At 40.0% G+C, this 14,677-nt stretch overlaps 1 protein-coding gene across 1 annotated transcript; it reads left to right on the forward strand.

Annotated features, from left to right (window-relative positions):
• Window positions 1–11,723: 11,723 nt before the first annotated feature.
• Window positions 11,724–14,379, forward strand: LOC144998274 (aspartic proteinase 36-like). Its single transcript, XM_078958075.1, has 10 exons — window positions 11,724–12,168; window positions 12,284–12,413; window positions 12,496–12,746; window positions 12,826–13,053; window positions 13,120–13,285; window positions 13,367–13,440; window positions 13,541–13,637; window positions 13,717–13,783; window positions 13,881–13,952; window positions 14,075–14,379. The coding sequence occupies exons 1-10, from the start codon at window positions 11,888–11,890 to the stop codon at window positions 14,287–14,289; spliced, it is 1,581 nt and encodes a 526-aa protein (XP_078814201.1). The 5' UTR covers window positions 11,724–11,887; the 3' UTR covers window positions 14,290–14,379.
• Window positions 14,380–14,677: the final 298 nt, after the last annotated feature.

Raw genomic sequence — 14,677 nt, forward strand, 5'->3', positions numbered from 1 at the left:
CAACAATGGAGAGACCACTGTCATCCTCAAACAAATGTTCCCAATCGGGGAGCCTGCCGTCTTGCAGCTCAAAGCATCGGCCATCACATTGGCCTTCCCTAGATGGTACAAGATCTCGCAATCATAGTCCTTCAATACGTCCAACCACCTCCTTTGCTGCATGTTGAGGTTTTGCTGATCCTTCAAATACTTCAAACTCTATGATCAATATAAATCGTGGACTGTACTCCATACAAGTAGTGCCTCCAAATCTTGTGGGAAAACACCACTGCCCCCAGTTCCATGTCGTGGGTGGGGTAATTCGCCTGATGAGGCTTCAGTTGCCTCGAGGCATAAGCTATCACATGCCCTCTCTGCATCAGTACTGTGCCTAACCATGAGATCGATGTATCACAATACACTACCAAATCATCTAACCCCTCAGGTATTACTAGAATCGGAGCCTTGCATAACCTCCGTCTCAGGGTCTCAAAAACAAATTGCTGATCTGTACCCTATCGGAATGTCACATTCTTCCTGGTCAAGTGGGTCAAAGGCACAACAATCTTGGAGAAATCCTATATGAATCTACGATAATATCCTGCAAAACCCACGACGCTACGGATCTCGGATGTGTTCTTCGGTACTTCCCACTGCATTACTTCCTCAACCTTGGCTGGATCAACCGAAATTCCCTTCTGGTTCATGATATGCCCCAAAAACTGTACCTCTCGAGAGCTTGGCATAAAGTCTCTCCACCCTCAGTGTATCCAATACCTCCCTCAGGTGCTGCTCATGCTGCTCCTTGGTCTTAGAATAGACCATGATGTCATCAATAAAACGATCACTGACTGATCCAACATCAGTCTGCACACTCTATTCATGAGATCCATGAACGTTGCTGGGGCATTGGTGAGCCCAAATGGCATCACCATAAACACTTAGTGCCTATACCGAGTCCTGAAGGCTGTCTTCGGTATATCCTCCTCCCTAATCCTCATCTGGTGATACCTTGACTGAAGATCAATCTTGGAAAACGAAGACGTACCCTATAGCTGATCAAACAAATCATCGATCTAACGATTTTTCACCGTCAGCTTGTTCAGCTCACAATAATCGATGCACATCCTGTGTGATCCATCTTTCTTTTTCACGAACATGATCGGAGCTCCCTATGGGGAATTGCTTGGACGGATAAACCCTCGGTCTAGCAGCTCTTGAAGCTGCGTAGATAGCTCCTGCATCTCGGGTGGAGTTATCCGGTATGGTGCCTTGGCTATTGTAGCGGCACCCGATACCAAATCAATGCGAAACTTCACTTTCCTCTCCAGAGGCACTGTAGGTAACTCCTCGGGAAAGACATCACGAAACTCCTGTACAATCGGCACACTACCCACATCCGTCGTGGTCTCAAACCTCGTATCCGAGATATATGCGAAAATCCTGTATAACCCTGCTGCAAAAATCTCCTAGCTCTCGCAGCTGAACAGAGGGTTAGACCCTACGATGCCGTCTCACCATGGATAACCAGGTCTCCTCCACTTGGGTTTCGAACCCTCACCAGCTGGCGCTCGCAATCAATCACGACCCGTTGGCCCCCAACCAGTCCATCCCGACAATCACCTTCAGCCCTCGCATTGGTATCGAGACTAGATCAAGATGGAAGCTCTCCCCCAGCACATTCAGGTCACAGTCTCGATACACCCTTGCAACACTCACTGTGCGGTCGTCCGCAATCTTAACCTCAAGCGGGGAACCCAAAGTCCCTGGTACATCTCTAAACTTCTTGATAAGTGCAAGAGATACAAACAATCGGGTAGCTACCGAATCGAACAAAACATGGGCAGGCATACCATTGACCAAAAAGGTCCCTATACATAAGCACAATATACACATAAGCAATGCAAATAAATAAATCTAGAGCTAGTAGATAAAATACGTACCAGCCATGACATCTGGCGCTACCCGAGCCTCCTCAGTGGTCAACTAAAATGCACGGCTCTTCATCGCATGAGCATCCGCCTTAGCAGGGCGGCCATCGGTAATCCTCATCATGGTGGGCGCAGGCACCACCACCACTCCTCCTCCCACTGCAACCTTGGGAAATCGGCCCGTTTGTGGCTAGTCTGGTTGCAGTGGAAATAAATCAGGCCCTTCTTGGGGCAATCCTTGCTCACGTGGCCCGACTGACCACATGTATAACATACCGGGCCAGTCTCCTGACAAGCTCCGCCATTCCCACACTTGGCACAACGACCACGAACCTGCTGCCCCTCACTAGAAGAATCATAGGTCTTAGGCATTTTATCCTGACCTACAGCTTCTTGTTCCTGCTTCGACATCCGCTTATGCGAAAATCCAACTCTATCTCCAACTCACGGGCCTTCTCCACCATCTCATTCAGGGTTTTGCACCTTGTAAAGCTCACAAACTCACGGATATCATCCCTCAGCATGAAATGATACCTCATCCTCCTCATGTCCTCATAAATAGCATACTGAGGAATCAACAACGCCCGTTTCCGAAACTTAGTGGTGATCTCCGCCACAGTCTCGGTGGTCTGTTGAAGCTCACGAAACTCCTTCACTAGCTGTTGCACCTTGATAGGTGGTGCAAACTATAAATCAAATAGCCTAACAAACTCGACCCATGATATCTCAGCCACACCGGCTGCTCCCACCTGGCTAGTCACATCTCCTCACAAATCCTGGGCTCGATCCCTCAGCATACATGAAGCAAACCCCACCTTCACCGCATCAGGGAAAGAACTTGTGCACTGGGCCTTCTCTATGTCCTCCACCTAGCGTCAGCTAACAATGGGGTCCCTGATCCCGAAAAACTCTGGCTCCCCGTACGCCTTGACTCCCGGAACGAGGGAGTTCGGTCCCCAACTTGGCCCGCAGTAATCTCGGCTCTGAATGACCATAGCCTCTCCCCATGATCTCCATCATATCCTCCTTGACCGTCCTAATGATAACTGGGGTAGCGTCAAGGATGCCCCTCGTAACCTCTGCTATAATAAGCTTACACAGCCCCTCGTCAATGGGCTCGGTAGTGTCACCCGACCCAGCTCCAGACCTTGATCCTGATCCTGATCCCTCTTCTCCGAACCATGTAGCTACCATACAATACTGCAATACCACAAAACATAATGATTAGGATATCAATAGAGGGGATCCTCCCACACCGGTCCTCCTTAGAGCTCCCAGGTCTAACGTTGGTTCGGGTATAGGTCCTGTGTTTTCAGTAGTACGGGCCCAATACTACCTTCCACACCTACCTTTACCTTCCCCAAGGCTCTACCTGATAACTCTAATTCTTCTAAAAATAAATCATATCCCATAGATTACTGTATATCTCGAATCATAGGTGACCCTAAGATTTCCTCTACCCACATCAATCATACTAATCATAAAGGTTTCCTTTATGTATGCAAATTATACACAGAAAAGGATCAAATAGACTTTCTAATAAGAGATTCTACCGTAGGACCACAACCAGACAAGGAACAAGAAATAAGGAAAAATTAATCATTCTAAGGCTATAAGCTCCTAACCGTATACAATTTTTAAAGCACACACATAGCAAGATCCATACGATTATCATAGCTCAAATATTAGTATAACATGGCTAACATATTAAGGAACTACTTACTTGGCTCGACCGATCACGCACGTTGCACTCTCCTCTTTTCCATTCTTTAAAAGTTTTAACTTTTATTTTTATTTTTGAAAACAATTTTACCATTTCCTTAGTTTGAGTCTCAACACACCTGAGGGCGTACCTGAATCCCTCAAACCAAGGCTATGATACCAACTGGTAACGACCCAAAATTTTAAAATAAAAATTTCAGTTTTAATTAGCCAAACATTCCCATAAAATATGAAGTAACATTAACCACTGTTTTCAAAATTCATAACATTAACATTTTATTCAAAACACTAGAGTGTCCCATCAAAACAAATGCTAGAGAGTGTACGCCGCGCCATGAAGCCTTGCCTTTGCCCTTAGGCTCAAATGTACCTGAAACAAAGCAACAAACTATAAGCTAATGCTAAGTGAGTTCCCCAGAGCATACTGCACACACAATCCACATAAACACATATCATAACAGCTATACAAGCTACATATACCACATAAGCCATGCATACAAACATATAAGGAACCCCTAGAAACCCTCAATGATCTTTCTCCGGGTGCCATGGGAACCTCCGCATGGTCTTCACCCAATGCCTCGGGAACCCCCCGAGGTCTTGACCTAGGATTCTAGGAAAACCTTCCAAGTTCTTACACCTAAGAGCCTCGAGAACCCCCCGAGGTCTTTACCTAGGATTCCGTGGAAACCCTCCAAGGTCATACACCTAATTTCCCCGGGAACCCCTCGAGGTCTTCTATACAAATATCAGAGATACAACTAGCATATCATATATCACATAATCCACTAGCATATATGTATCAAATAATGGGTTGGCTTTGGTGCCTTCGACCCATTGGTATGGTAAGGAGACTCACCTTTGTCTGCTGAATCCGAAAGCTGCTCTCCTAAAAGTTCGTGACCACCCATGCTGAAAAATAATTCCATTAACCCACGTTAAAGTCAGCCATAATCCAAATTAAAGGACCCAACCCCATGTCCTTTCTACAATGACCCAAAAGTCTTCCTTTTCTAATGGGCCAAAAGTCCTTATTCAGATCATTAATAGGCCACATGGCCTAATAAAGCCCAACCATAGGAACCATGGCACAAAACAGATAAGTTGGCCCACTAACTCAAAACGTGACCAGACCCAAGGACTAATTAAGGCCCAAAGGCTTACAAGCCCAAAACAAGTTCGAGTCCATCTGATGTGCGTACGCCTTGCGTACCACCCTGGTACGCGCATCATATTGAGTCCCTGAGTTATACGTGCTGCGTACTCTGAGTTATGCCAAACGTAAATACAGATTAAGCACTTTCTTCCATTAAATGCTTAATACTCGATGTTTTAATGTCTAATACCATATCTGAGCTCATTAAGACGTCATAGGGCATAAAGTTGGCAACTTCACGCTCTTGCATGCTATATTTCATTATTCACATTAGGACTTCATATAAAGGTTCAGACTCTTGCATGGAGTCTATATACTCTTCAAGTTAGCACCTTTATGCATCTAGCATGCTGACAAAGTTCAGATGTAACCATTTTAGCCTCTGGAGTTGCTCAACTCTCAAGAGAAGGTCCAAAACCAACTAAAAGGACCAAATAGAAAACCCTAGTTAGATCTAATGCATAAGATGGCAAGATCAAAGCTTTATACCTCCAAAAGATCTGCAAGGTGAACTAGATGTAGATCCTTGAAGCCTAATGCCACTCCAAGCTTCCTTAGCAACTCCTTCTTCTTGATTGGACACTAAAATGGCCACAAATACACTCCTTAAGCTAAAAAACAATCTCACATGGTATTTATGGTGTAAAAGGGAAAAGTAAGGCTATGGAGGCTGACTAGGGTTTGGTATAAGAGGCTTAAGGGTGTTTAAATAGGTGTCAAGTCCAGGAATTAGGGTTTTAGCCCTCTGTCGTGTACGCCCTGCATACCTATATATATGCCATGCGTACGTGACCACCTTTCGCGATCATGCATCCTTAGTACGCTAAGCGTACTCGTGAAGTATGCCTTGCGTACTAAGGGACCTTTTATGCCATTTTTTCCTTTTTAAGGTATAAAGAGTCATACCTGATTTGGAGTATTACACAAGGGCCTCTTGGATGAGATTCTTGGGCTGCTTAGGCCTTAAGCTAAGGAATTAGGGTTTCCTCCTGAAGACCATAACTTTGGCTATAAGCTAACACATCTATATAATGGGATGTACTCCTTTATGATTTCGGCCACTTGATTCCTTAGAGGAATAACCAAAAATATCAAGGCTCCTCATTCTCTCTCATATCTCATCCTCTTGCTAAGTGTGTTTGTGAATCATTAGAGGCGTGGCACTTGTGGTGCTTGCTACCAAAGGTGTTCAAGGAGGAATTCAAGATTGTTTAATACAAAAATCTTAAAGATTAGTTTTTATTGTTCTTATAAGTCAATTAGATCATTGAAAAGTTTTATAACCTAGGGTTCATAGTATGTTGCTTTTCTTGAAAGACATAGATCCAACTAGGTTGCATGTGCCCTAACTTATTTGAATTCTTTGAATAATTTTCCATTTAGTGCGTTGTATTGTAACCTCTAAAACCCATCAAGTATATTACTACATCTCAAAATATCAGAGTAGGATAAAATACAAAATAAAGTGGTGTGTGCTCTACAATCATCTCGGGCTCTTCCCTTTCGAACCAGAAGTACCTGAAACATAAGCTGAAAATCGTAAGCACAAAGCTTAATGAGTTCGCCCAAAATACCCCATACCATACATAATAAACACATACTGGGCTCCTGCCTTTCACCCCCTCCCCCCCCCCCCCTGACATCGAGTCCCACCCGACCTTAGGCCCCGCCCGACATCGAGCCCCGCTCGGTTTACATATTTGTCATTCACATGCCCTGCTTGACATGGGGCCTTGCCCAATACACTTATTAGCATATAAACATATAGTCATACTAACACATGCGATAATAACAAAGATAATATCATACAATACAATTATCGGGCTAGTCCTACATTGAGCCCCACTCGGTATACATACCAATGCATACACATGCAAGAGTCACGTAGCCATCGAGCATCCTAACATAATAAACCATATGTCGACACTGGTGCCTTCGACCCGCTAAACACACCGATTAATAATTACACTAAGGGGTTGTTTGTTTGCCTATTAATTGGAAAATTAAGAGGCAGTCTCTTAATTTTTAGATTCAGTGTGTTTGGTAGCATCTTTCAGATGTGAAACCATCTCTGAATTGAAAGAAAAGACGCCTATTCCATTTTCCCCTTATAACATTTTAGGAACCATATTCTTCATTTATTTCTACTCCATCAACGCTACCACCCCCTTCTCCCTCCCGCTCCATCTCCAATCTGCAACCCTCCGCCAGTCTCCCTCCACCTCCGACACCAGCCCCGCCAGTGAAGTTGACATCGACAACCCTGAAGTGACTCTGATACCATCTCCCCTTCTCCCTCCCACCGGTTCTAGGTAAATATTTTTCTTTCTTGCCCTAAAAATCGATTATCTATTCCTAGATGGTTGTTATTTAGTTTTTTTTTCTGGAAATCAAAAGCCCTAAAACTCGATTTTCAATATGGAGATGTTTTTTCTAGAGTTGTGTTCGTCCTTCGAATTTGTCCGGATTTTTGGTTGATTGATCGATTTTAGAGGGGTTTTTTCTGGAGTTGTGCATAGGTTTTGAATGTCAGTGTTTCATTTATGTACTTTAGTTATCAAGATGTTGGTGTCACTTTTGGAATGTGTATTAATTGGACTTGTACAAATTTCAGGGATTTATTTTTCTATTCCCTTTCAGTTTTATAATGATCAATTCAAATTTGAAGTCTTTAAAAATACTTCCATTTAATGATTGTATATATTTCCATTGTGCTTATTTGTTTTGTTGTTTTATCAATTGCAGGTTGAAATATTGGAAAGAAAAATTGAGAGGCTATCAAAGGGCATGTTTCATGTAATGATGGAGAAAGATTATGGATGTATTTTTTTAGCTTGAACATTAGTTGTTTTTCCTGATCACTTTTCTTTTTCTAATAGATTTGCTTATCACTCCAAGGTATTTTATATGTTTTCATGGATTTGAAAGAATTTATGTGGCGTTTTGGATTTGTGTTTAATTTAGATTTTGTATGGTGTCAAATATAAGAAATAGCAATGTATTTTAATGAGTTCTCTATTATAGCATCATTAGTTTCACTTTTTCCTATTACAGAATTGTATTTTATAAACATAAAAATTGAATTCAACAAAAAATAATACAAAGGGTAAAGTGGTCTAAAAAATTCAGATCTTAAAAATTCAGACCCTTTTAGAAATTCAGACCTCTTAAAAATTCAGAGCTTAAAAGTTCAGATCCTGCCAAACAACCCCTAAGAGTCTCACAGATAAATCTCATAGATAAATCTGTGGCTACTGGTCCGAAAATCCCCGCGCTATCATCATAACATAACATCTAATTAATAATTGGATCCCGACTTACACTAAGAGTCTAAACTAGGGTAAAAGACCATTTTACCCATTACCTAGCTTGGCCCGAGGGCAAATCCCAAACCAACTACTTAAAAATGCCCAATTCCAAAATGGTCACCCAAGGCACAAATATGGCCCAATATTCCAAATTGGGCCCAAATCCATTCATGAGCCTTCAACCAAAGGAATCCAACATAATGACATCATCCTAAAATAAAGATCTGATGGCCCAACAAGGCCCTAATCTCCTAATGTCCAAATATGGGGCCAAAACCAAGAAGCCTAAAATCCGAAGCCCACCTGCTGAGTACGTGGGGCGTACTCAGCTCGTTCGCTTAGGTTACTCCCTCTGGGGCTAGTACACGCAACGTACCAACTTAGTACTCCCATCGTACTCCCCAATTGACCACCCCACTTCATTAAGCACTTAATCCATTGATACTTCAAGGCAAACTCTCAGATATGATTCCTTAGGGTGACTATTCACGTAAAGTTGGAAACTTTACATTCATGCATGTCTTAATAGGGCTCAGGAGCTCAAAAAGGACTTAACCAAGGTCTTAACATATGCATGGTCCATGATTCATTATAAAGCTTGCATTTTTATGAATAAGGGGACCAAAAGAAGCCTAGATCTAACACCCTAACTTCTGGAGTGAGTCAATAAGCTCATCAACCACTCCAAGGACTCAAAAAGCATAAAATAACAACATAACTAGATCTAGCATCATGGATCACCAAGATGTGAGATTTTTACCTCAAAAAGCTTTCAAATGATGAGCTAACTTTGGATCTTCAAGCTCAAGACACTTCTCCAAATGGTCCTATTCTTATCCTCCTTCACAAATCACCAACAAACACACTTTAAGGCTCAAAACTCACAAACACACATTAGAGTTTCGATTTCTGGACAAATGAGGGTGGAGGCTGGCCAAACATGACCAAATGAGGATATCACAAGGTTTAAATAGGGTGCAACCCCTAAAAATTAGGGTTTCATTAATGCTTACGTACGCCATGTGTACTATACGTACTCCCATCATATGTGAATGAGCTCTGCGGTCATGAATCAGGCTAGTACGCTAAGTGTACTGATGTGTGTGGAATGCACTAGTTTTAATCCTACTAACTTAGACACAAAATAAATACGCGAAAGGCAATGTACCTATTGATTAGTAATATAGTTCAAGAAAGTAGGGCATCGAACACAGTGAACAGTAAACAATTAAAATAAATGCTAATATTATCTAAATAAAACAAGTAATAGAAAGGGGGTTTCTCTAGTTTTTCAAGACTAGAAACTTAAGCAACTACTTAAACTCTTTAACAAGGACAATTAACAACTAAGGAGAAACAAAAGACAACTAGATTCGGTAATGGAGGAGACTTCTGTTTAGGTTTGAATCATTTAATCCTATGGTTGATTTTATGGCAAGTGCAATGGATTAATTGGCTTTAGCTACCGATTAGTGTGATTAGGTTCACGTTCGCTATTACTAATCCTTAGAAAACAAATTAATTCAAGCAGTGATCAAGTGATTAAACTAATAGATTTCATAGTTTATTGATTCGGGTAAAGTAAGACTTGTAATGAGCTAATCAATATGCTAATTCAATTAACTCCTTGTTGATGGTTTGTCACACAAGCTCACACATTACCGTACCTATTTTCTAGTTAACCCTAGTTTCACGTTCGCTATTCCTAGGCATATAACAATGTTTTCACATAAATCATATGAGATTAGCAACTAAGAGATGTTCATGCAACTTAATTACTGGTTAATTAACAGAAAATAGTTGTAATTAACACATAAGGTTCTTTATCAAGCTTAACAAAACAAAATCACCAAATTAAATTAATCCAATCATAAAATCAAATCGTATTCATAAAATCATCTATCCTAAACAGAAGTTATGAGTTTTTAGCTCATATCTACAGCAAATAACAAACTAAAAACATAATCTAATGATTGAAACATGGTTCATGCAAAAGATTAAGATAAAAGTGATGTGTTATTGCCTTTGATTTTCTTCCAAATTGATATCTAAGTTGAAATCTCAAAAACCACAGCTTCTAAGAACCCTTATGGCCTCCAAAAATCGTTCTAAACTTCCCCCATTTGTCACTGGACTCACCGAGTCCATCACTTAAAATCCCGTGTACGACAAGACAGCGTCGAGAATCGCGAACTTTCTGATCAACACGTCGAGTTGAGGCCCAACTCGTCGAGTCCGTTTGGAATCAACAATTTCTCAAAACATGAAAGTCGTCCGAAATCGTGTCTAGTTTTCAGAACATTTTGTATCTCGTCAATTGAAGCTACGGTTCATGAGATATGACCAAAATACTGACGAGAGGTCAAGCTGTCCAGCAACATCATTTTTTCTTCAAAATCGAAGATCTAAGCTTCCAATTGCTAAATCCGCTTCCTTTTCCATCCGAGCATGTCATTGTTGCTGAAAAATGAAATTATAAACTAATTAAGCATCTTTTGTTCATTAAATGAAATAAAATCAACATAAAGTATTAAGATAATATATAAATTATATGACTAAATATGTCCATATCATGTATCACCTAGTACTCCCCACGTACTAGCTTAAGGACCAAATTTGCAAACGTTTTAGAATAAAGAGGTTAAATACAAAACTTACCAAAATCGAGTGTTACAAGACTTGAGAGTAACCTCTTCGAGGGAGGGCATCTTACAATACCACTATGCCAACGACCTATTAGTTCTTGGTACTTTCAGTTACTTGTTGCTTATTAATGTAGTCATTATGTTGTGACCTTATATTTATGTTGCCGCCGTATTTAGTAATTTCTGGATTATTTATACTCCGATCGAACTTAGTCTTAGACTTACACAGTTTGAGGTTCCTAATCAAAAAATCACAAACTTGTGCAATCACCCTTTCCAAATTGTTAACACGAATATATCTAACAAACCCAAATGGTTAATTTCCTATCTTAGATAATCTTTGCGTCATGAACACAACAATCATTTTTCTAAATTTATCACCAAGATTCCATAATTCACGTTATCCTACAAGCAGTGGAATATTAGTAAGGTATAATGTGTGACACATTCTGCATTGGATTGATTAGAGTTTCAAATTGACGTGGCTTACACTAACAAGTGAGATTTTGGTATGATTTATAAGGATTGTGCAACACAACACCCCTAAATTTGTCCTTATATGATTTTGTGGATTGTAAGTCAACTTTGTTGTAGTAACTTACCCAACTTTTGTATACAGATTAAAAGGTTTCTTACGAAAGATTCTCTTATAAGGCTATATGTGGGAGACTTTTACCATTAGTAAAAGCTCAATATAACCGTTGGGTAAAAAAACTACCACACTCCATCAATAGGTAAAGTGTTGCAAAAATTATAAAAGTTTATGTGACGTGTATGTGACACTTTTTTATCATCGGCAAAATCATCATAACACCCTTTACCTAATAACACTAAATCTACTAAACCTAAATTAATTCAGTGAATTTTTAAATAATCATTTAGAATTCAGAATTTCGATTTTAGGAGGAAAAAAACTACCTTATGATATAAAGAACTCAATTCAAAAGGATTGAATTTGATCTTAACACAAAATTTCTTTCTCTCAAACAAAGAATCAACCCCTCCTTGATTTTGTCCCCGTCATTCTCTTCAATCTTCAATAAACACCCGTTTTATACAAACAGACACCTTCATCGAGTCGATCTTGCATTTTACTCAGTCTGAAACTACTGAATACAGGGAAAGAACGAGAAAGAGAGAAAAGGAATGCGGGGTTTTTTTCTTGCCGGAATGCCGGTGGCGTCGACCATTGCCGGCGCTGCTGTCGCCGTATTGTTGCAGACAGCTTTCGTCCTTTGTGCGTTTCCCACCATTCTTAAGTTGGAGAGAGCTTTTCCGACGAATCATCTAGTTGAATTGAATGAACTTAGATACAAAGATAGTTTCAGGCACCCAAGAATCTTGCAGCAGCAGCACCAGCGGTCTTCTTCTGCAGCAAGTGTTGTTGTTTTCCCTGTTCAAGGAACTTATGATCCTTATCGTGTTGGGTAATTTCTTGATTTTCTCTTGAGTTCTTGAGCTTTTTTTGTAAACCGCAATTACATTCTTCGATTTATAGTATAATGTTTGTAATCTAGATCATCAATTCCATGAACTTTGTAGGCTTTATTTTACAAGAGTTCAATTGGGTTCTCCTCCAAAGGAATATTACGTACAAATCGATACCGGAAGTGATGTATTGTGGGTCAGTTGCAGTTCATGCGACGGTTGCCCTAGATCCAGTGGACTCGAAGTACTATTTTAACCATTTCTTATTACGAATCTCATTCTCGATTTTCGAATACCATTTTTATATTCTCTTTTTCTATCAATAGATTCCAATTCAGTTCTATGATCCTTCAACATCATCAACAGCTTCTCTGATATCTTGCTCAGATCGACGTTGTTCTTTAGGAACTCAATCTTCTGATTCCGGCTGTTCCAATTCCAATCACCAATGCAGTTACACATTCCAGTATGGAGATGGTAGCGGGACGTCAGGGTATTACGTTTCCGATCTAATCCATCTTGATATAATCGTCGGCGATTCAAAACCATCAAACGCTTCAGCATCTATCGTATTCGGGTAATTCATCCCCAATCCATTAACCCCTTTCATTTTTCATTAAAAAAACCCTAATTGACTTGGCAAGTTTATGAACCAGATGTAGCACATCCCAAACTGGGGACTTAACCAAACCCGATAGAGCCATTGACGGAATCTTTGGATTCGGTCAACAAGGACTCTCTGTAATCGCGCAGCTTTCTTCACAAGGGATAGCTCCAGATGCTTTCTCTCATTGTCTCGTCGGAAACGGTGGTGATGGTGGGATTTTGGTTTTAGGTCAGATAATCGAGCCAACCATGGTGTATACTCCATTAATCCAGTCACAGTAAGTTCTCTTTCGCTTATCTCTTATCATATAACATTACAAATGCTAACATGTGCATCCATGCAGACCACATTACAACATAGATCTGTTAAGCATTTCTGTGAACGGACAACCATTGTCAATCGATCCGTCATTATTTGCAACATCAGGGAATCGAGGGGGGACGATAATCGATTGCGGAACTACTCTTTCATACCTCGCGGAAGAAGCTTATGATCCTTTCGTTGATGCTGTAAGTTGAAATTGGAGAAAAATTTGTCAAATTCATCGTCACTTTCATCTAAACAACTACTTCCGACTTCCGTTCATGCAGATTACACAGTCTGTTTCACAATTCGTCCGGCCAATTACCTCAAAGGGTGATCAGTGTTACGTAATTTCCTCAAGGTTTTCTTCATCAATCAACTACCCATAACCTACATTTCCTTTAATCTATGTTTTACATTGCGATGAACGTAACATGGAAAACCTTTTGATAATATTTCAGTACGCCGGAGATATTTCCGACTGTAAGCCTGAATTTCGCCGGCGGTGCTTCGATGATTTTAAGACCCCAAGACTATCTTCTTCAACAGAACTCGGTGGTAAGTTCTGATTCATATCTTACACTTTACATTATACAGAAATTGGGATTATGTGAACGATATGATCTCGTTTCTATAGGGTGGGGCTTCACTGTGGTGCATAGGGTTTCAGAAAATTCGTGGACAGGGAATTACCATTCTAGGAGGTATAATGGTATATATAATAAACAAAAATGTCAAAAAAAAAAAAAAAGATTACTTTTTCATTGTTATTAACTTGTATTGTTATTAATTTGATTGCAGATCTTGTTTTAAAAGATAGGATTGTTGTTTATGATCTTGGTGGTCAACGGATTGGTTGGGCGAATTACGACTGTAAGTTTCTCGATCATATGAACAAAATGTCAAAATTTGATCTTTCGAATACTCTACATTCTAATTTGACTTTTGAAAGTCAAAATTTGATGGGTTTTGGTTTCGATTGTTGATGTTATTAGGTACGTCATCTGTAAATGTGTCGACGAGTTCAAGTGGTGGAAGAAGTGAATATGTGAATGCTGGTCAGATCGGTGGTAGTAGTCGTGGTAGTTCGTTACAAAATAACCCTTACAAATTGATCTTAATTGTAGTGGCTTTTGTGCCACATATTTTAGTAATTGCGGTTTTTTTTCCTAGTAAAATTATACATGTGCATCGATATAGGTTAATTTGAATCGAGATTTGTACATGTATGCTTATTTGTACATTGTAAAGTCTACTTGTATATATACAACTCGTATATATGTTTTTTTGTTGCATTGGTGATGGGTCCAAGTAGAATTTGTAGGTGTGAAATTTGAATTTGATTTGATTGTAGACTCTAACGTATTATTAAGTAAAAATGTCATTTTAACCTAATTTTTCATTTGTTTTAAAAGTCATTCAATTATTATTTTTGCATTAAAAAGAGTAGGGATGAGCAAAGGAACCGATCCGGATGGAACTGAACTTGATGAAAACTAGGAACCGAACTGGAACGTCAGTTCTACCGATTCTTGTCGTGTCTTCAAATGTTGGAACTGGTCCTCAAGAAATAGCAACATCTGGTTCTACCGGTTCCC

This window comes from Lactuca saligna, chromosome 1, assembly GCF_052625555.1.
Source record: "Lactuca saligna cultivar CGN05327 chromosome 1, ASM5262555v1, whole genome shotgun sequence".
NCBI classification, from domain to species: domain Eukaryota; kingdom Viridiplantae; phylum Streptophyta; class Magnoliopsida; order Asterales; family Asteraceae; genus Lactuca; species Lactuca saligna.